The 22,569-nt window shown below is 46.2% G+C and overlaps 3 protein-coding genes across 3 annotated transcripts in view; 1 reads left to right on the forward strand and 2 right to left on the reverse strand.

Moving 5' to 3' along the window:
• LOC122388394 (solute carrier family 13 member 2-like) overlaps window positions 1-963 on the reverse strand; it is a 47,000-nt gene extending 46,037 nt beyond the window's left edge. The window contains exons 1-2 of the mRNA XM_043379434.1: window positions 750-963; window positions 118-383 (exon numbers count right to left, since the gene is read on the reverse strand). Of these exons, the coding sequence (XP_043235369.1) occupies window positions 118-383; window positions 750-863 (380 nt within the window). The 5' untranslated portion in view covers window positions 864-963. The remainder of the gene's footprint in view (window positions 1-117; window positions 384-749) is intronic.
• A 1,897-nt stretch (window positions 964-2,860) lies between these two features.
• LOC122388395 (cuticle protein 19.8-like) lies at window positions 2,861-4,336 on the reverse strand. Its single transcript, XM_043379436.1, has 2 exons — window positions 4,078-4,336; window positions 2,861-3,399 (listed from the first exon to the last, which is right to left on the reverse strand). Exons 1-2 carry the CDS (start codon window positions 4,264-4,266, stop codon window positions 3,055-3,057), a joined length of 534 nt encoding a protein of 177 aa, XP_043235371.1. The 5' UTR covers window positions 4,267-4,336; the 3' UTR covers window positions 2,861-3,054.
• A 16,425-nt stretch (window positions 4,337-20,761) lies between these two features.
• Window positions 20,762-22,182, forward strand: LOC122388396 (cuticle protein 19.8-like). The gene is made up of 2 exons (XM_043379437.1): window positions 20,762-21,312; window positions 21,666-22,182. The coding sequence occupies exons 1-2, from the start codon at window positions 21,307-21,309 to the stop codon at window positions 22,008-22,010; spliced, it is 351 nt and encodes a 116-aa protein (XP_043235372.1). The 5' UTR covers window positions 20,762-21,306; the 3' UTR covers window positions 22,011-22,182.
• The last annotated feature ends 387 nt before the right edge of the window (window positions 22,183-22,569 follow it).

Consider the following 22,569-nt stretch of genomic DNA (forward strand, 5'->3'; position numbering starts at 1 on the left):
GTCAAAGAAACAGTTAATCTTTCTCACTCTCACCACTTGACACTCTACCTGACTGTGAGTGCCGCTCGCTCTCACCATTTGACGCTCGATCCGACGGTGAATCCCGTTCGCTCTCACCATTTGACGCTCGATCCGACGGTGAGCACTACACGGAGGGCGGCGCGCGTGTGGAAGTTGCTCTTCTCCACGGCCACGGCCACCATCAGGCCGGCCATGGAGAGCAGGTTGGTGCTGGTCATGTACTGCTGGCTGGCCGTGCTCGTGTCGAGCACGCCGAACAGCGGGAACAGCACCGTCGGCAGCAGCGCCGTGGCCGCCACCGGCAGCGCCTCCGTCATCCAGTAGCTGGCGATGATGAGGACGCCGTAGCCGCACCAGGCCTCCTGACAGGCGGAGCGAGGGGCGAGGGGGAGGGAGGAACGGCTCAAACGCCGATTTGGGGTAAAAGTCGTCATATTTACAGGGCTGGCTGGCGGCCGTTTCACGTCCATGAGAGTTTGTTAATAACTTGGACTTTTCCGACCGGTTGCAGTAAGTTTAAGTCTATATTAATCAATTTTCCGCTACGAATTGCAACTGTTGGTGTGCAATTTACATTCAATTCAAAATAGCGTAACACCTCCTTATTTTTAGTAACCCTTCTGATAACATCAGTTTTGTTCTGATGACCCTTCTAGTTCGCCTTTGTACCATTCTAATGGTCCGCCAGACTGACCATTGTATTTATTCTGAAGATCTGTCGGACTGACCTTCGTATTGGAGACGAGCGGCAGGGGACAGAGCAGCAGTGGCACCAGCACCACGACCCAGGAGCGCCAGAACGGCAGGATGTCGTCCCGCAGAGTGAGCCGGCAGCAGGCCATAGTGGGGATCTTTTGTCAGCGGAGCGGGGGCCCAGAGACTGGAGACGACGGCCGCGGACAGCGCGAGTCCAGCAGCGCGAACTCCAGGCAGGTGCGACCTGGATGAGTGAGAAACATTGGCAGTGTTCATATGTGTGGTAATAAAGAGCGGAAATATGTGGGGCTTCTTTCATGACTCGAATTGCGTAATTGCATTCTTTCATACTAAGACCTCTATATAAACATATACTTTGAATATGTCTTAAAAACCCCATGTTTTCTGGCATGCACGATTTTGGTGTGTCTTGTACTTTTGCTGGGTGGCAAAAAAAAAAACGATCAGCTTTGGGAAATCATGCCTGACGACTACCTAACTAGCATCTGTGGCTCCAGCTCACTACCTGCGTGTACCAGGCGCAGTCTAATCAATATCACCTGACGTCACGATCACGTCACGTGACGTCACCAGCCGACGAATGGTCAGGTGCTGGTCAACGTGTATCCGTTCGGCCTGCCATGCTGTCCGGTTGCATCGTACCTTGTCTAACTTGAGAAAGTTTCCACATAGATTCAGTATACCGGCAGCGCAAGCAGGCTTTTGTCTAACCTATTCGTGACCGCAAGTAGACATAGTATGTGTAATTGGTTGCGTACACCTATGACCGTAAGTGTGTTAACCCGCGCCCCGTTGGGCTCTGCCGAGCAACGCGCCCCGTTGGGGGGGGGGCCATTTTGGCCCCCCCTAAGATCTCGAGAACCACGCAACTTAGCGACAAGCGGCAAACGGTGTTGGATAGCCCTATCAGGGAACTACCTTGTGACCCAATTTTATTGACCTAGGTCAAACCGATTACGTCACAGGTCAGGTCAAAGGTCCAATTTTCACCGTTTATAGGCATTTCAAGAAATGCGTTGTAAAATCGAGTAAAATGCATTTCATTGAAAATCATCGATGGGGAAATGTTCTTCAAACACATATTTTGCTATTTGAGGTCACTGATACCAGGTCAGGTCACAGAGGTCAGGTCACTGGGGGGTCACAATATGAAAGTGTCGTGTGATACATGTTTTATGGTCCATTTCACATGACAAATGCGATTATGTGGGTCAGGCAGCCTTTGGGGCCAGCCTAGGTCACGTTTTGGTCAAGGTCAGGTCAAGGTCAGGTCAAGGTCAGGTCAAATTAGGTCAAATTTCAAAGTTGATATTTTTGCATTAAATGGGTATCGAATCGATGCAGCTCGTCACGGGGAGTTCAATGGTGGTCTTTGTTTTGCCGTACGTGGTCTAGAATCGCTAAAAATTGAGTTCAAAAATTTGACGTCATCATTTTTGAACAGTTTTTTTGCTATAACTTGGCCAAAAAACGAGATATCGATCTGAAATTTGGTATGTATATAGAAGAGCGCAGGGACTATCACATATATTCCGGTTTTTTCGAAATTCGGAAAAATTTTGGATTGTTTTTTAGTTTTTCTAAAAAAATCAATTTTTTGAATTTTTGGGGATCAAAAACCCAAAATTTTGAAAATCCGAGATAGCAGTTTTGTAGCGCCGCTTTTTGTCTACTAGACCATATAAAGAACTTTAAAATTGCTTGATAACTGTAGATTTGGTGAGCGTTTCAAGATTGCATGTTTTTTGCTCATTTTTGCTCGAACATGACCTCAGTTTGACCTCAATAACTCCTGACCTAAGGTGACCTAAGACTTGAAATTTTGTGTGAAGGTGTCAAATTGATGCCCGGGAAGGTACTGAAAATTTGGCGGCGCTGCGCGCCGCCGTTTTCTTGCTATTCAGGAAAAACCACAGGGGGGGGCCAAAATGGCCCCCCCCCCCAACGGGGCGAGGGTTAAGCTGAACCAAAAGGTATGTGGAATAACGTTTAGTTCGGCATATCGAAGGTTCGAATCCCATAGCTGGCATGACCATAACGGGAACAATGTGAGGAGGCAATTAAACGGCAATCCCTGGGGCCTGGCATACACTCAGCTCTCAAGCTCGAAAAATGCAACAAATTTGCTACAAAATAAAAATCAGCATGTATTGACGAGGACAAAATAAATACGACATGGGCTGAGGCGTTCGCAGTCATCGACAGCCATCAGGCACAGCACAGGACATAAGTCGAGGGCCGACACGGCGCGTCTGTCCCTCTCCCATTTAGAGAGGGAGAGCAGCCCGGTCGGCGGCAGGCGGCGCCGGCGGCCGTCTAGTTGTACGGCTGCTGCTTGCCGGCCGGACGGTATGCCGGCTGGCTGGCAGACGCCGCCGGGTAGCGCGCCTCACCCTCGTACGTCACCTCGGCCACGTAGCCGCCGTCGCCGCTGACGCTGTAGGTGACGCGCTGCACGCGGCCGTCCGGCAGCGCCACGTAGTAGCTGCCCTGCGTGTTGGCTCCGTCGCGCGACTCGCTCTGTCCAAAGTCGACGGCGTAGTTGGAGTCCTGCACCTTGTAGTCGTAGGCGTACTTGGCCGGAGCATCTGAGTACTGCTGCTGGGCGTACTTCTGGGGAGCCGCCAGGGCGACCGCCACCAGAGCAGAGATGAGCAGGACCTGCAGGAAATGAAGACGGGGGTGGTCAGGTCCAATTAAAAAAGTTTTGCCCTAAAACTGTTTTTTAGAAGTAACTGTGAAAAAACATGCCCGCCAGTTGAACTTCTTTGAATGCCACCTTATCGGCTTCAGAGTTTCCGATACATGAAATACACAGGCATACTCATGGGCGTAGGAACCTCACGAAAAGTGGGGGGGCCAGCGAAACTTCAATGTCACTTTGTGGGAGCCCCAATACCCCTATGAAGAAATTCTTTGCAGTTTTGTGCTCATCTCACCTTGCTGAATCATTTCCTGCTCTTAGTTTTGTATTTAAATAAAAAATAAAGATTTTACTTTAAAAAATGGCTAAAAAGTGGGGGGCCATGGCCCCCCCGGCCCCCCCTGTTCCTACGCCTATGGGCATACTAGACTTACATATTATTTATTTCAAAACACATCCTGCGGTATGGTTATTGGTTAGTTACTTATTCAATACATTTATTGGCCTGTAATTGCGCAATGTGCGCATAGCCTATATTACAACTTATGAGTCAATCATTAGGAACTTTATCAATGAAACACCTCGCGCAAATAAACATTAGTTCCATTTGAATGATGCAAAGCACTGAACAACAAACATCAAACGATTTTCCATCATACCTATCATTCTATATCATACAACTTTCAAGCGCTCACCTTCATGTTTCTGGTTAGGGTGATTTGTTGCGACGTAAGCAGCTGTTGCCACTGTGAGAGACTGGTGTCGGTAGCAACACCCACACGACATTTATACGTCCGACAGATCCCACGGTGGACTGGGTTTACAGACACGGGTGACCCAATCCGCCCACCTCGGGCCTGCAGTAGCGGAGCCGACCTTGACATTGGTCTCAAAGGGAACTGGACACGCCAACTGGTCGGATATGCAGCCGCCACACCCGGCCCGAGAGCAGTCAGTCATGCTCTTGGTGTTTGCTTTGGTAGCTACAGTCGTCCCAAGGAAGTACTTCGCTTTTGACACTCACTGAAAAAACAAAAAATTCCCATGGGGAATTCACGGGGCGTTTGTTTGGTGTCAACACCCCAAAAACGCCTTTAAGTGCGTAAACGAGATCATTGAACACCCCGAAATCACCTCTAAAACTCCAGTGAAGTGTTCCCAAAGTGTAACTGAAGGAAACAAAAAATTCCCATTGGGAATTCACGGGGTGTTTGTTTGGAGTCAACACCCCAAACACGCTTTTAAGTGTGTCAACGAGATAATTGAACACCCCAAAACACCTCTAAGACTCTGGTGAGGTGTTCCCGAAGTGCATCATGATGCACTTCGGGAACACCTCACCAGAGTCTTAGAGGTGTTTTGGGGTGTTCAATTATCTCGTTGACACACTTAAAAGCGTGTTTGGGGTGTTGACTCCAAACAAACACCCCGTGAATTCCCAATTGGAATTTTTTGGAGAAAAACAAAAGATTCCCATTGGGAGTTCCCGGGGTGTTTGTTTGGTGTCAACACCTATATAGGTGTAAATCGCTTGGTAACACCCATGAAGGGTGTCAAAAGATAATGGTAAAACACTTGTGGTGAACATCTGCAGTGTCAGACACCCCTGAAACACCTCAAATAGTGTACGTTCTGCCGATACCGACACCTTAAGAGTTCCCCAGGATAATGTATCGAGGATATTTGGGGTGTTAGACTCCCCATGGATATTCCGGCTCGATGAATGACACCTATGTAACTTATCCGCAGTATCCACAAAATTTACGGGTATCTGGAAGGTGCATGGAAAGATTCCGAAACAAAATCTATATTTTTTACAGTGCGCATGGTGTTTCGGGGATGACTATCACCGTTCGTATTCTCTTGGTACTTCATGTAGTTATAAATGTTATTGTTTAGCTGGGACAGAGACATTCTAGCATAAAAATATTCAAAACACCAGCTTCGTTTATTAGTTACGGGAGCTTTCGAAAGACGTCCGTCTTTCTTCGTCAGCCTGTCTTTGCAGTGTCAGACACCCTTGAAATTCCCTTGGGTGCAGTTGGGTAGATGGCGCTGCTGTGCTGTTGGTGTACAGAGTTTGCATTTATATTCTAATGGATTTGCTTCAACTACATCAAATAAGCAAATCCACGATAATAAATAAATAAATTCATATACAATACTTCAAAGAAAACGCGTCGGGAAAATATTGGGAACATAATGCAGCCCTAGTAGCCCATGTTCAACCGTTGGCTTCCATGCGGCCGGCCGCCATACTAGTTTGAAACGTGCGCGACTGCGGGCGGAGGCGCTGGTGGGATTACGGTGTGTTGGGAGTATAAGTGTGTGCAAGTGAGTTAGAAGTGATCGTGAGTGGTGTCTTGGTACTCGAAGAGCTCCAGTTTTAGCAAAGGTGAGCTATTCTTGGCTAGCAATGGCACTGCTGCGGATTCCGAAAGACATGGTACTGGCCGCTGGGGGGGGGGGGGGGGATGGCGGCATACTCCCGATAGGGGTTCTTTAATATCCGAAAAATATATCCTCAGATTTTTTTCTCTTGTGTTGGTGTGCAATTTAACACGCACCCTGCTTGGGTATTTATCCGAATTCGTAACCCCACTGGAGAGGGGGAGGGGGTTGGATTCTGCTTATTTCTATTATGCTCCGCGTATCCGTGCTGCTAGACTGATTTGCGATGCAATGTGGTGGCATTTGTTCCCTGCAACCTACATTCTGTGTGTAATTTCATAACGCTGTATCATATAGGTATGCATACAACTTATTGATTCCCCCATTGGGTACAGGGTGTCAGGTACAAATGTATCACTGGTAGTTTAAATGAATTGTTGGTAATAACAAGGTTGAATAACACCAATGATGAAAGTGGGTGTTCAGTTTATTACACATGTGAGCGTCATTCCCTGCAATGTCAGTGTTTGTTATCAATTTTACACCGTTACGAGTGTTACTAGGGTGTCTTAACAGTGTTGAAGTACACCCTTAATGGACGCCTGAAGGATGAGCTTAAATTCCAAAGGGCGTTAAAAACAACGTAACCCGAAGCTGATATTAAGGGAGCCTTAGATTAGGTCAAAGGTCAGGTCACCAAAGTTCATCGAAGGACAAATTTTGCCTCTTACGCCACTTGTTGACGAATCGGCGAATAACTTGTGAACGAATAGAGCTACAGCGCCGCCGAAAAGTACACCCAGTAGCTCTTTCAACGTTTTTTTTTGTGGGTGTGAAATGCGTCCTCAGATTTGATCTAAGATCAACTAATTGCCCTACAGAGGAGAAAACCTATGAAATAAACGGTTTTACAGAAATTGTTTTCTGCAGCAATTCATTTGATTCAAAACCGACACGACATTTAATGTTCCGGCATCGTGTTCCTCGATTTGAGACGCGTCTAATTAAAAAATAATATGAACGTCAAATGTGATTTTGAAAATCTGACCAAGGGTTATGGTGATGACCCGACCAGAAAGGTCATGTTACAAATTAGTCGATTAGTATTGTCGAGCTGAACACATCTTATGTGTTTTCATCGCTCTAGCTCTATAAAAAGTTACTGTAAAAAAAACTGAATAGTGGATAGTGGATACATGTCATGACCTGATAGCACGTCTTGGGTATAAATAGAGTCACGGGTGCAATTTTCCCATTCAGTGTGTAATGTTTCTCTGTTATTCAATGTTTGGGGGCGTTAAGTATGACTTTCGTCCAAAAGAACACATTTCAATTTGTTCCCGTTGACTTATGCATAATGTTTGCATTCTTGACCTTACAGGTTACAGATATCAAGCTTCAGAGATACGTATTTATTCATGCTGTTAATCTTATCAATCGCCTAAAATTTGAAAGTGATCACTCAGATAGTGTAGCATTGGCGAACAAACTCTTAATTTTCTGGGATGAGGTCACTTGATGTGGCCTGGTGACCTGACCTTGAGCGACCTGGGTATGAATTTTAACATGTGCAAAAATCTTGGACAAAAGTGGGCAGGGCGCCGCCGTTTTTTTAAGATCTGCGAAATACCGCAGGAGGGGGAGTGGTGTTCATGTTCAAACACCTCAAGCCCGCCGCGGAGTCATCCTGTACTTGTTTCTGTAGTCTGTACGTGTTTCTATTTCTAAGTGTCGTCCTTTCGTGTTTCTCCAGAATATGTCTCCAAAAGCCAAGAACATAAACATTTTCATGGAGCAAACGGTCTTCGAAGTGGAGCTCAGTTGCCATGTACCCACTCAAGTGCGCTCCGTTTTCAAAGAGCTGAAGCAAAGGGCAAAGAGATAGAAGGGCTCAGAGATCAAGCTTCGGGCCGCGCTGAAGTGAACAGAGCTGTAAAAGGTGTGTGTGGCGAGGGAGGGGGGGGGGGGGGGGGTAGGCACGACAGGCGATTATGAACTGCGAAGTGTGTGAATAGGGCTAGAGAGAGCTAGCGTCCTACGGCGACCTCGGTGAACACTGAACTGATACGGACTTAAGAGGGAGGAGGGGGGCTGATATGTAGTAGACATGTGCATGGATCCGAGTGATTGATCCATGATCTCAGTGGATCTTGAAGCAAACGACAAGCTTGGATCTATAATCCCATTGTATCCCACGTAGAAAATGTATCCTGAATCTCTGAATCTATGATCTCATTGCATCTTATAACAAACCAAAATCAGGATCTGAGATCCGATTGAATCCCACCACATGCAACCTAATGAAACCATGTTTCCATGCGACTTCATGGCAAATAAGTGCCATAAATAAAATTATGAATTGTGATGTGTGACCACATGATATCTCTGAAATAGAACCACTGCGAATTGCTACAAGTGATCCTAGAATATGTCTATGTTGACAAAAAGTGAACACGGATCTATGATCTCACCAGATCTCTAGGCAAACAGGTTTGGATCTAAGACCCCAATTGATGATTTCTCGACAAATTTGAGAGAGGGATCTATTATCTATGATCCCTTTAAATTCCAGGTCAAGGTACGTGGGATCAGATCCCAGATACATTTTTTTCGGATCCGTGCACATGTGTGGCTTAGGCTCTTCGTAAACTCAGCGTTAGCGGCAGGATTCAGTGATTTGCGAAGTGTGAGGGGAGGGAAGGATCCCAGAGAGCTTGAGAGAATATTGCTGCGAACTGGGTAGGAGGACAGGGACCTGGGAGAGATCCAAGAGAGCATGTTTTTGTTTTATTGGCGATTGCTATCATTCAAGACAAATCGTTCTTGAGCTTACGGCAGACTGCAGTGCCAACTGTGAAGTGTGAGGGAGGAGGGACTTAACCCTCGCCCGGCCAGGGCCTTTTTCATAACGCGGACGGCCAGGGCCAGGGGTTGGTGCGAACCCCTGGTGATTAACTCCTATGGCACTTGGGAATACCAAATTCACAGAGTAGGTGGAACCATATGGACATCTCAGCCCCGTTAAAATTTGGCTACTCCAGATCAATTTTTAGTGCGTATGGGTGTATAAAATAAATGAAAAAATCGCTAAAACACAACAAATTTTTCGCTTATACGAGTAACTTGAATCTAGTAAAGCTAGAGCAAAAATAAAAGCACCAGTGAACTCAGCACGTCAATGCACATAGAGTGATTTACTATTACACCAGTTGAGTGGCCTTTTAAAGTTCACCCAAAATATATAAGTTCATAAAGTCAATATATACGAGTAAGTTCATAAGTTCACAGGCTTACTAAAATGCGTCAGTATAACATATCTTTCGAGGCGGCTGTTCGAAAGAAACACAATGGCACCATTTTCAAGCTCTGGGTACACCGTCTATCAAGTTATTAGCAAAAACGTAGTTTGACCCCATTTGACCTCAATTGACCCTATCTAGCGTTCTTGCAGCAAACAAACACGTCATGCAATGTATAAACTGAGGTAAAACAACACAAAAACGTTTAAATGGAACGGATTTCTCTAATATTTTTACAATTCAAATAATTCATAAAATTTCCTTAATAACTCGTCATGACCTGGCTCTAGAATTTGGATGATCTCAGGTTAAGACAATTTCAAAAACGAGGATACATGTTATGGTACTCGGTGAGCTTAGCATACCCTGCAACTTTGAATGAAATCAATGGAAAACTCAGGCTTCATAGAAAATATATAGTGTAGTTTCATGGCTATTTTGACAATATAACGTTTTTTTTTTTGCGACCTGGTGACCTGACCTGAAATTATTGAATTGGAACCTTAATTTTCAGGGAATATGCCAAAAGGATGTTCCATAAAGTATGCCAAACCTGGTGACGTATAGCACTGCCATTTTTCTTAGGGTGTTGCATCAACCCCTTGGCCGGGCGAGGGTTAAATAGCTGAAGAGATAAAGTACTGATGTGCAGTCGGAGGAAAGTGGAGAGGTGGTTGGATAGAGCCTAGAGAATGCTTTGTGTTCATAATGACCACCGTTCTTACTCAAGATTGTTTGTTCTTAAATATACGTTATCAAACGCGGAGCATTCTTTTTTGGGCAGCTTGGACCGCTTCCCATAAACGACAAGTTACCATCAAGCTAAGTGCGTTACCGGTGGATATGTTCCAGTACAATTTCAAGCACCCCTTTCGTGATTTTTTTTTCTTTGATATATTCCTAACGGATTTGCGTGTTATCGCCAAATGTCATTCAAACCGATCGAATCGTCGTTCTGATCCATCAACCCTCTGAGAAGATAACGCCGGAAATGCAGTGATCATTTAGCCGAAACGCTTAGCTGTGTGACGGGCTACGCTAACATATGCGATCCATAAGGAAACTTCTAAAGTATAATTTAAACGGAGTGTTTTCAATGAGCCATTGATCAAAAAACGTCGCAAACCTGATGCGTGTTCGGGACACCCTTGTCCTCCACAGGTGTTACGTTAAGGGTATTTCCGACCAAACTGTCTGAAATGCCCTTATTGAAATGCTATGCAATGCCCGTTCCGCTCTGCAATGCCCGTTGGGTGAATTGATGTCAGCACTCTTACACTCCACAGGTGTTACTAAAGGGCATTTTCGGCCAAACTGTCCGCTCTGCAATCCCCGTTGGGTGTTCAGTGGGTGTCAACAATAAAGGTACTGTTGACACCCACTGAACACCCAACGGGGATTTCTGAGCGGACAGTTTGGCCGGAAATACCCCAGTAACACCTGTGGGGTGTATGGGGTGTTGACACCCATTAAACACCCAACGGGAATTTCATAGCGGACAGTTTGGCCGGAAATACCCCAGTAATACCTGTGGGGTGTATGGGGTGTTGACACCCATTAAACACCCAACGGGAATTTCATAGCGGACAGTTTGGCCGGAAATACCCCATTAATACCTGTGGGGTGTATGGGGTGTTGACACCCACTGAACACCCCACGGGAATTCTAGAGGGATTTAAGACAGGATTCGTGGGTATCTTGTCGAAGTGTCTATTGACCAAAACACCCGAACAACACCAATAAGGTGTAATCGACACTTGATAAACACCCATGGGGTGTACAACAGCCTGACACCATTAAAGGTGTTCGAGAAAGGTGTTCTACAGGGGTTTCAGGGCGGACACTTTGGCCGGGAGTGTCTTAAGGGTGTTTTTTGTTTTCTCAGTGCTGGATTTTCACTGGACACAACAGTTTTCAATCGCACCACAAAGCTTTCGTAAGACCTGTACTTATCTGAAACTCATAAAGCTCTGGGTATTTGCCAGTTTTTCACATCGATTAAAGTTTTTTTTTTACTTTCTCATTACGCAACTCTACTTTGGTACATAGCTTGATTCAGCAATTACCCATTCCGACCGAGCCTGACCTCAGAACCTATAGGGGAGGTTGGGGTAATTTGGCCGGTGGTCTAAATTGGCCGCCCCCACCTGTACAAAATCTGATAAAAGTGAATGAAATAACTCTAGTCTCTATTCATTTGTCAAGGTTAGAACTAATTCGAGGACAAATGTCAAAACTTCCATCCTCATAATTTTCTTCAAAATAACTAAAACGTGAATTTCATTAGAAAATAACAACTTTTACTTCCGCTTAAAAAGTTGTAGGTAGGGGAGAACGGGGTGAGTTGTATCATGTCCAAGTTGTATCAGAGCGAATTGTGCCAAACTTATCCAATAGATAGCGCTCGTGACACGACCAGCCGACGAGGTTTTCCGGGCGCCATCTTTCCCTGTTCTGTCGTGTGGCTGGGTGGACGCGTCTCGAGGTGAGAGCCGATTTTATGTTTTTTTAATGTCATTCTAAAAAAAATAAGTTGCAAGAAAATGTGTGTTTTGGGCATTTAGATGTGCACGAATTTGAAAGATCTCCGTAGCGGTGGTGAGGGTAGGTTCTAAGGCTGCGTGAGTGAAAATGGATTTCTCCAGGTGTCCGCTGTTTTTGAGCACGAGGATGTTTTTTTCCCAGATGGCGGTGAGGTACATGCTGTATCAGAGCTGGGTGGTGTATGTTGTAACATGTATGTATACATATGTATGTATGTATGTATGGGTATGTTGCTTTTGATCGCGAAAGCTAAGCCCTGGCTCGCGTTTGTAGGTAGCTAGTCAATACTCGTTCCATTTCGGCACAATGTGTTGGCTTCTTTGCTCTTAACCCTCGCCGGACCTATTGGTTTTCTACATACGCGCCGGCCGAGGGGTGGGGAGGCGGGTACGACCCCCCTCGCCGTTTCGCCCCTGGTAGAGCTAGCGCGTCGCGGAAAAAACGAGCGTGTGCGCCGTTACGAGACGCAGAGATTGGTACCCGATTTTAAGGTCCTAGGTCAACCGGTGACCTCTGAGGTCAGGTCAAGTGCCCCAAGGTACGGTTCAGTTTTTGGTGAATAACTTCGCAAAAAACGACCGCAGAGCCGCGATTTTGGCAGCATCGTGTTCGCCTCGCTCAGGCGCGTCGAATGATATACTTTTTGTTCGGGTCAGGTCAACTTGGGGTGTTGACCTCAGGTCAAGGTCAGGTCAGCACCCCCAGGTCACGAAGTTGGTCGAAAGAGGTCATGTCGCATATCATTCGATTCGGCAGGTCTTCCTGAGTCCATTGGTGACTTTCTAGACTCGCTAGCTCAATTTGATCGGGAGTTATTGACGAAAAACTAATATGACCTTGATGACGTCATAAATGACGTCACGCAAGGTCAACATTGCAAAAGTGATGCATCTGACCTTGCAAGGAGTGCATCAAATCACGATTCTGTGTGCTTGAGATAGTTGGAGATCGTTCCCGGCGCCAGAATAGCAGTTTTCATTTTTCCCCATTGACTTATAATGGTGAGGTCACGAAAATGACCTGACCTCATATGACCTTTAGGAAAAATCCGAGATATACAAGTTGTGAGACTCATAATGGATACTAGATCCTGCAAGTTTCATTTCCCTGTGACATCTCCTCTGGCAGTGAGGGCGTTGCGAAGTTGCGACATCTGAAGACCGTGCAGAGGTTCACTTATGACGTCATAGGTCAGTGACCTGACCTGACCCAAAAATGCGGTTGGTGTCAAAAGATGCGGCTTGGATCAAAGGTCAGGTATGCTAAGCTTCAGCTCTCTATCGCCAGCGTGTTCGGAGCTACCGCGAAAAAACCCTATGAGGGGGCGGCACCCGCCCCCCCCCCCTCGGCCGGCGAGGGTTAACGGGCCACTTTTGCGTCTAGTCTGTTGATGTTTCGTTCGTTTCGATGTTTCGTTCGGATTGCATTGACCTAAGTTTGGTCTCCTAAAAGTGAAGCCTTTGAGCATATACATTGTATTAACCCCATTTAATGTTGTTGTTATGTTCAAAACCAGTAGCAAGCACACTCCCTGAAACGTGAAATACCTAGTGATACAAATTGCCCCACCATGTGATACAACTCACCCAAGCCATGGGGCAAGTTGTATCAAAAACATTGTTCTATTCGGCAGACCGTAGAAGAAAAACTGGTAGAGGTAGCGGAAAAGTTACTTTGCACAAAAAAGCAGAAGAATCAAGAAAGGAGATAGTACCTATGGAAATAATGAGTTTATCACAGATAGTTACGAGGTTATGGGTCTCGGAGTAAAAACTGATACAACCCACCCCACTCTCCCCTATAACATGTAGTTATATTTCGGCTGTAAAAGAATTCCGACATTATACCGCCATTCTGGGGGATGTTCAGCGGTTCCAAGAGCAATTTCATTTATATAGTTCCGTACAGCCATGACGACTTTATAGACAAAAATTTTCAGAATAGCAATATGGTGTTATTTGGCCGGGAATAGCGGGGCAACTTGGCCGGTGCGCTCAGGGTCGTTTTGCTGGGACTGCCGAGTTTTCATGGTCATTTATACCTTATGACATAATTTACGACCAACTTTGACAACCTTGATGCCTTATTTCCTATTGGACAGCTGTAAGGGCATGTGACGTCATCAAAGATAACCAAACGTTTTTTTTTGCTAGTAAATCCTAACAGAAAAAAGATACAGCCGCGCAAATGGTTTTATTGTGTTCAGCTCGTCAAGGCGCATCAAATGATATACATGATGACCTTAGGTCAAGCGTGACCTTGAGGTCAAGCGTGACCTTGAGGTCGTGACGTGACCTTGAGGTCAAGCGACTTGAGGTAGCGTGACCTGAGGTCAACCTTTGACCTTGACCTCTCGAGGTCATCACATATATGTTTCGATGCGGACTGACGAGAGAATTACGATGCTACTTTTAATTTTGACCTAGCTTGATTACTTCAAAAGTTATTCGTAAAAAAACTGTGATCGCATCTAGAGCCGCTATTTTGACTATTTTCGACCCCTGTGACCGCTGAGTCAACCTCCGAAATGCGTCAAATGCGTCGCAGGACACACGTTATTGCTGAATGTGAAGCTGACTCGCCTATAACAAAAAGCCCCGGCCACAAACTAACACCGGCTAAATTGCCCCACACCCCCGGCCAAATAACCCTGCTAGTGAGCAAATTTGCCCGCCTTGCAGACCTTTGCAATACGTCACAATTACAATATAAGTAATTATTCTATCATTTCAAGTTCACTGTCCAGTAAACTAAAATGAATGCGACGCCTGCCAGCGTTGAGAAAATGCAGAAATGTGTCGTCAGTTTTAAGTTACATCGTTTTCTAAAAAAAAAACGGCCAAATTACCCCAACCTCCCCTACACAAAACTATAAAATTTTGACCTAAATATTATAGGGCAAATCTGATTTAATACATTACTTTGCTGAGGAATGGAGGATGCTGGCCGTCATGATGCGCACAATTTCAAGGTCTTAGGTTAATGGGTGATTTCTGAGGTTGGTCAACGACCCAGAAGTTTCGTTTTGGGTTTCAAGACATAAGTTGGTCAAAAATGACTCAAGATAACAATTTTTGTACCGTCCATTACGTTTATGTTACTAAGTCTAGCTCACCCAGGTGAGACGAATTAGACTGTCTGGTTTTCTGGGCAGCGGGGGTGGAGTGAAGATTCATATGGATGTCGACTTAGGGTGTATTTCAGGTCAAGGCCAATCAGATCTGAAGTAGTTCATATCTAAGGTCGTTGTGTTCCGGGCTGCTGAGTCGACGGCTGTGGTGACTCCGACTCGGACTCCGACTACGGCTTAAAAAAGTCAATCTCCGACTCCGAGCAGAACTGCTGCCTCCAGCCGACTCCGACTCCGACTCCGCGGCCCTGACATGTCTAATGATGAGTTTTCGGTGACTCTGACTCTGACTCCAGCTTGGGGTTCCAAAAATGAACTCTAACTTTGACTCCGAATCCCCATGGCCCTGGTTGTGTTGCATACCATTATATTCTGTCAGGGCTGGGGATTCGGAGTCGGAGACGACAGGAATCCGCAGTTCTAGCCGGAGGCGGAGTCAGAGTTGGAGACGCCAAAATCATCCCGACTCCAGCCCGGTAGTGGCAGTTAACACATTTGTTAGATTAGTAAACCAAGAGAACTAAGCTTTTTAGGCATTAGGTGCGCGCTGAGGAGAGCGTGTGTTTGGTTATTTTTTTCTAAATTCCTGATATTGTTGTGTGGCATCCGCATAGGCTCTATGATTTTCATCTTAACCCTCGCCGGCCGAGGGGGGGGGGGGGCGGGTGCCGCCCCCCCCCCATAGGGTTTTTTCGCGATAGCTCCGAACACGCTGGCGATAGAGAGCTGAAACTTGGCATACCTGACCTTTGATCCAAGCCGGATTTTTTGACACCAACCGCATTTTTGGGTCAGGTCAGGTCACTGACCTATGACGTCATAAATGAACCTCTGCACGGTCTTCAGATGTCGCAACTTTGCAACGCCCTCACTGCCAGAGGAGATGTCACAGGGAAATGAAACTTGCAGGATCTAGTATCCATCATGAGTCTCATAACTTGTATATCTCGGATTTTTCCTAAAGGTCATATGAGGTCAGGTCATTTTCGTGACCTCACCATTATAAGTCAATGGGGAAAAATGAAAACTGCTATTCTGGCGCCGGGAACGATCTCCAACTATCTCAAGCACACAGAATCGTGATTTGATGCACTCCTTGCAAGGTTAGATGCGTCACTTTTGCAATGTTGACCTTGCGTGACGTCATTTATGACGTCATCAAGGTCATATTAGTTTTTCGTCAATAACTCTTGATCAAATTGAGCTAGCGAGTCGAGAAAGCCACCAATGGACTCAGGAAGACCTGCCGAATCGAATGATATGCGACATGACCTCTTTCGACCAACTTCGTGACCTGGGGGTGCTGACCTGACCTTGACCTGAGGTCAACACCCCAAGTTGACCTGACCCGGACAAAAAGTATATCATTCGACGCGCCTGAGCGAGGCGAACACGATGCTGCCAAAATCGCGGCTCTGCGACCGTTTTTTGCGAAGTTATTCACCAAAAACTGAACCGTACCCTGGGGCACTTGACCTGACCTCAGAGGTCACTGGTTGACTTAGGACCTTAAAATTGGGCACCAATCTCTGCGTCTCGTAACGGCGCACACGCTCGTTTTTTCCGCGACGCGCTAGCTCCACCAGGGGCGAAACGGCGAGGGGGGGTCGTACCCGCCCCCCCCCCCCCCCCCTCGGCCGGCGCGTATGTAGAAAACCAATAGGTCCGGCGAGGGTTAAAATATAGGTATACAGAGGAATTTTTGTGACTTCCTCCCATAGAGTTGTCACATTTCTCAGCGCTCGAAGTTGATTTTGTGGTATGCAGTTGCTATATAAGATCAGGATGTGGAACAAGTGTCCAAGTGGGCCAAGGCGGCCACTGACCTATCAATGCCTTGACTTTATGGGTGCCTACCGGTCACCGGTCACCTCGAAGGACAGCCCTCAAACCACACTAACCACCGAGACACGGCAGGTGATCCTACGAGTAGACGACAGCTACACAGTAATAGCGCGTGGAACCCTTTGTCAGCGATAGAATGAGATAGTTTGATTAGAACCTTCATAGATGCATCATGTGATAACAATAAAGAGCAACAAAATAAAAAAAAATCAAAATACTGTGTATCTGTGTACTATGTATCTGTGAATATTTTTATTCCTTACATAAATGTGTTACATTATGTTATTGTTATCACTTATCGCACTATGCGATAATGAATAAATTGATGATGATGATGATAAACGTCAATCACGTCTCAAGTTAAGCATGTATGTACGGAAACGAGACGTAGCATTCAGGATTATATCCAGTAAAAGTTGTCGTAGGCTGTCATTTTTCATTGTTTGATAAATTATCCAAAAGTGTTATGTTAATCTTTAGCCGACGTCGCATGTTTACATTTCATTCTATTTCATTCACGTCCAAACTCTCGGGGCGTGTCAAATGGCCGGCATTCTGAACCCAATAAACCATCGAACCAGCTGTTTGCCACTTCAACCCCAGCCGGCAGGCTGCCACAAATATTTCGCGCATTGCGCTGCTGGCGGCCCATAACTCGAGTGGCCGCGGTGAACCGCAACGAGCGTGGGAGAGTCCCACTGACCAGCCGTCCCGGCGGCAACGCCCGAGCGCCTGCAGTGGTCCCTGGCACGCGACAGAACCCTCCCCCCAACCTCCCTCTCCACCAACACCCCCTTCAGACGCACGCGTCCCCCCAGGGAGTGGCGCGTGCGAGCTTCGTGGCAATGCGCAATCGAAGCACGGGGTGGATTGGTCACCCCGACGACGCCTCAGTAGCATCGATAGCAGCCGGTTACAGTCGCAGTAATAGGATGTTTGCCCTGGGAACGATACACGGTGTGAGAGCTCACTGTACCGCCCGTGAGGTCGTTTAGTTATACTCAAGGCTGTCGAAGGTAGTTTGGACTGGGATGGAAGGGTGAAGGTGTTATGTGCTTAGCGGAGTTACGGATAAGGCGGTGTTTTTTTATAGGCATACGTGACAATAGCCTTTTTCACAACGAGCTATCTGGCGAATGCACCTAATTTGACATCTGCACCGAATCTCTTTTACAATAAATACATCCGTCGTATCATCAGGGGCGCGGGAACTACTTTCAGACTGGGGGGGGGGCACACCATAATAGAGATCAACCTAGGGTACCCCCAAATATAGTTTTCTCACCGGTTTTAGGCCACTTATTTTTCATCCCTTGGCTTTTTCAACAAAAAAGAAAACATTTGCAAAAAAGTGTGGTGTTCCGTCTCAAAGCTGTGGGGGCACCGCCCCCACGGCCCCAGAGTTGGGAGGGGGGGCAAGCTGCCCCCACTGCCCCCCCCCGGCTCCCGCGCCTATGCGTATCATGAATTTATTTCGGTGTTTTAACCCGCGCCCTGCTGGGGGGGGTGTTTGAACACCCCCCTTGTGGTTTTTCGCGAATATCTCAAAAACGGCGGCGCGGAGCGCCGCCGTTTTTGGTACACCTTATCATACATCAATTCTACACATGTTGTGAAAATTTCAGACCAAGGTCATCCAAGGTCAGGTCACCAGGTCACTTGAAGTGACCTCACCTCATAAAAAGTTTCAATGTCTGTCATAGCTACACCGAGTGACCGATCGCTTTGAAACTTTCAGCGATTGCTAAGAGCAATAGCATGTACAAAATGTATATCTCAGAATTTTGATATCGATGACCTAAGGTCAGGTCAATTTTGCGACCTCCCCATTATAAGTCAATGGGAGAAAATTGAAATGCGCCTCTTTTGGACGAAAGACATTATAAACACTCCCAAACACTGAATTACAAGTGGTTTAGACACACTGAACATGAAAATGGTGTCTGTGACCCCTGTTTATGCCCTGAGGTCATCTTAGGTCACGAATGGTATCTAACAGTTTTTCGCAAATAACTTTTGATAGAGGCATGCTAGAGCGATGAAAACGCCTTAGATGTGTTCAGCTCGACGATACGGATCGACTGATATGCAACATGACCCTTTCCGGTCAGGTCATGACCTTGACCTGAGGTCAAATTTTCAAGTTGACCTTTCAAGGTCAAGCTATAGTTCATTCGATGCGTCTTGACGAGAGGAACACGATGCCGGTAAAAGTAAGCTCGTACAAGGCTTGGGTCAAAAGTTATTGCAGAAAAACTGTTTCCGAAAAAAATCGGCTATTTTTGCAGTTTTTGCCCCCTGCAGGCAAAACCGTTGACGTTAGGTCAAATCTGAGATAATTACTCAGAAAGGGCGTTAATAGGGCTATCGTATGCGCTTTTCCGCGGCGCTGTAGCTCTATTGGTTCCCGAGTTATGCGTTGGCTTCTTGGAAATTGTCGACATTCGACCTGGAAATCGGCGAAATTTTGCCTTCAATGACCTCTAGGGACCTGACCTTTGACCTGACCAAAAAATTGACTGAAGTGATTTCCTCATTATTTTTGACGCTCTTTCGAACGCCGCCTTCTGCGTATCGCTACGTGGCCCAGGAGCCGAGTTAGAAGGGGGGGTGTTCAAACACCCCCCCCCCCCCAGCAGGGCGTGGAAATCCAGGACCCCCAGCCGGGCGCGGGTTAATCGAAGATAATTCCTGACAATTCTAAAAATGAGTTATATAAGCATCTGTGCATCCCAAAATCATAACTTTTGAGAAACACACTGAACCTAACTTGACCAAATCTGCACCTAATCTGCACCTAATCTGCACCAAATGTGTACCAGATGGCCGTCATGAAAACGGCTAATACGAATATACGTTACCAAATTTCGTGTAGATGAGCTGACTGGTGAGAGGCGCGGACTACGTGGTTTTCCATAATTGGAAAACGTCCCGACGCTTCAGACAGCATGCGTGTAATCTATTGAGTGCTAGCAGATGAAAATAACTGTCACTAGCGCATCGCAATTCTAAGAAATATCAACTGATAAATGCTGGTTTACATTAGGTAGGTAAATGTCACATAAAATGACCACTGATCAGATTTTGCCCTACCGCATCTATACCTAAACCATGTCAACACTACCGAATATAAAATTTCTTGGAAATAAATACTATGCTCCATAGCATGCTTCCGGGTGCTTTACTAATATTATATATGTTACAGGGAGTTTGATAAATCCGTGAGTTTGCAAACTCCCTAGGGAGTTTGCAAACTCCCTGACCCATCAGTGAGTTTGCAAATTCACTAGGGAGTTTGCAAACTCACTGACCGGTCAGGGAGTTTTAGAAATTCCAGAGCGATTGGGACAAATAAAACAAGTGTGCAGCATGTGGGTGACATACGTGCCGTCCGTGATGTTAAAACAAAGGCGGCTAGTTGTACGGCCTATTTAACAGTCGCACGCTGACAAACAGCTTACAGATCATATGCACACCATAAATGCCTACTTAAAATTTTAAACTGTTCAGTGATCTAGCCTAAACATGTACCGCCGCTTCATTTAGTCATACATTTATTTACTTCACGTCCCAATTACAGATCCGTTCCACACAAGTGTTCCACACGTATACCTTATATGCTTTAGCATAAATGACCAACTGAGCTGTTTCTACTTCGATATATTGAGCCTGCCTCTGCAGAATAGCCACACTTGTGTGGAATGGATACAATTGGGCCGTGAATTAAATAAATGTATGACTAAATGAAGCGGCGGTACATGTTTAGGCTAGATCACTGAACAGTTTAAAATTTTAAGTAGGCATTTATGGTGTGCATATGATCTGTAAGCTGTTTGTCAGCGTGCGACTGTTAAATAGGCCGTACAACTAGCCGCCTTTGTTTTAATATCACGGACGGCACGTATGTCACCCACATGCTGCACACTTGTTTTTATTTGTCCCAATCGTTCTGGACGTTCTCAAACTCCCTGACCGGTCAGTGAGTTTGCAAACTCCCTAGTGAATTTGCAAACTCACTGATGGGTCAGGGAGTTTGCAAGCTCCCTAGGGAGTTTCCAAACTCACGGATTTCTCAAACTCCCTGTAACATATAGACAATATAGATCGGCTACATTCTACAGAATATCGTATTGAGCAGAATTGTCGCTTCCGCGCGTTCATTTGACTTGTTTTGCTATTCTGATTCAGCCGTTTATGTAAATCTCGAGAGGGTATGGAAATCCAAGATCCCGTGCGGTGCATCGGTACAGCTAAGTTTAAAACGCTAATAAAATCCCATTTCCCTCATTATTTAGGGAAATAATGAAGAATCTCAAAACAAACTTTATTCTATGTCGACTAGAGTTTACATACCCACACTTGCGGTATGAAATGTTATGAATTCAACATCTACCGTAAAAAGGTACATGCATAAAATGCTCATCGCATGTGCAGTTCATGGTACTCGGCGGCGTTATTTGAGAAGGCTGAAGCCTCATTGCAGCAGTAATTTCAATGCACACTTCCTGGGGCAAGGCCGATGTCTGGGTTTTACTGCCGCCTGCCGGGCACCACCCAGTAGTGATTGGGCTGGTCACTGCCTGTGTGTCCAGTCAGTACCGTGAGAGTCTAGCGGAGTCCGGAGGTATATAAGTCGTGTGTGCCCTGCTGTCGACACCAGTCTCCCACAGCGGATACAGCAGTAAAAAGCTTACCAAACAACCTCAGCCAGAAACATGAAGGTGAGAGTAGAGCTGTTTCGACGTTAAATTCATGTTCAAAAAAATATCAAAAACTTTGCATTGCATCCTACACTTTGATGAATTACATAGGAAATAATGCTAGCTACCTCTGAATTTTTCATTCACATATATTTCAATTCGCTATTAGTTTGAACTCATATCTTAAAAGTTTTGATGTGACGCATGGATACACTGTGACGCATGGACGCATGGCCGGCAGTTGTTTGACTAATGACTCTGCTATAACAGCAATCTAAGTACTTCTTGCATTTCAAACTGACACTCTTAGTTCCCATACGATGTAACAGCAGCGAAACTTTTGTAACCTAACCGTCCTTGTTTTCATTTCCCAGGTCCTGCTCATCTCTGCTCTGGTGGCGGTCGCCCTGGCGGCTCCCCAGAAGTACGCCCAGCAGCAGTACTCAGATGCTCCGGCCAAGTACGCCTACGACTACAAGGTGCAGGACTCCAACTACGCCGTCGACTTTGGACAGAGCGAGTCGCGCGATGGAGCCAACACGCAGGGCAGCTACTACGTGGCGCTGCCGGACGGCCGCGTGCAGCGCGTCACCTACAGCGTCAGCGGCGACGGCGGCTACGTGGCCGAGGTGACGTACGAGGGTGAGGCGCGCTACCCGGCGGCGTCTGCCAGCCAGCCGGCATACCGTCCGGCCGGCAAGCAGCAGCCGTACAACTAGACGGCCGCCGGCGCCGCCTGCCGCCGACCGGGCTGCTCTCCCTCTCTCCTTTGGAGAGGGACAGACGCGCCGCGTCGGCCCATTGTCAGATGTCCCGTGTTTTTTGTAATTGATGATGTGAAACCCAGTCAATGTATTTATTTTGTCTTCGCCAATACATGTTCAAAACGCCTACGTTTACCGATTTGTCGATCTGAGAATCCAGTGTATCTAAATACTATAAAGCATAAATTTCTGTCTTCTGGGGCAAATTTAGAGCTGCTTGATGGCCAGCTGCTTTGGGTCCAGCTTTCTGCGTTGAATGAAGCACAATGACACTCGAATTGAACGTCATTTAGGTATTTCACACCTGACTCAGTTTTCCGTTTACAAACAAATGGTGGGGAATTCCAAGTGCTCATAAGAAAAAACGGATTTCATAACCATAGATTCAAAATATATTTTGGACATGTACAGGTACAGGGATTGAAAACTGTGACTCTGCAAAACTGGTCCGCTGGGTTAAATACCACTGGGTTAAATAGGGCAAAGCCCCGGATCAACTTGGGAATTTCTCCAT

The sequence above is a fragment of the Amphibalanus amphitrite genome, unplaced genomic scaffold, assembly GCF_019059575.1.
Source record: "Amphibalanus amphitrite isolate SeventyFive unplaced genomic scaffold, NRLGWU_Aamphi_draft 000320F_arrow, whole genome shotgun sequence".
Classification (NCBI taxonomy): domain Eukaryota; kingdom Metazoa; phylum Arthropoda; class Thecostraca; order Balanomorpha; family Balanidae; genus Amphibalanus; species Amphibalanus amphitrite.

Coding starts and splice junctions, on each gene's coding strand:
- LOC122388395 (XM_043379436.1), bottom strand. CDS start 4,266: ATGTCAAGGTCGGCTCCGCTACTGCAGGCCCGAGGTGGGCGGATTGGG. Junction 3,400..4,077: donor CCCTAACCAGAAACATGAAG/GTGAGCGCTTGA, acceptor CATTTCCTGCAG/GTCCTGCTCATCTCTGCTCT.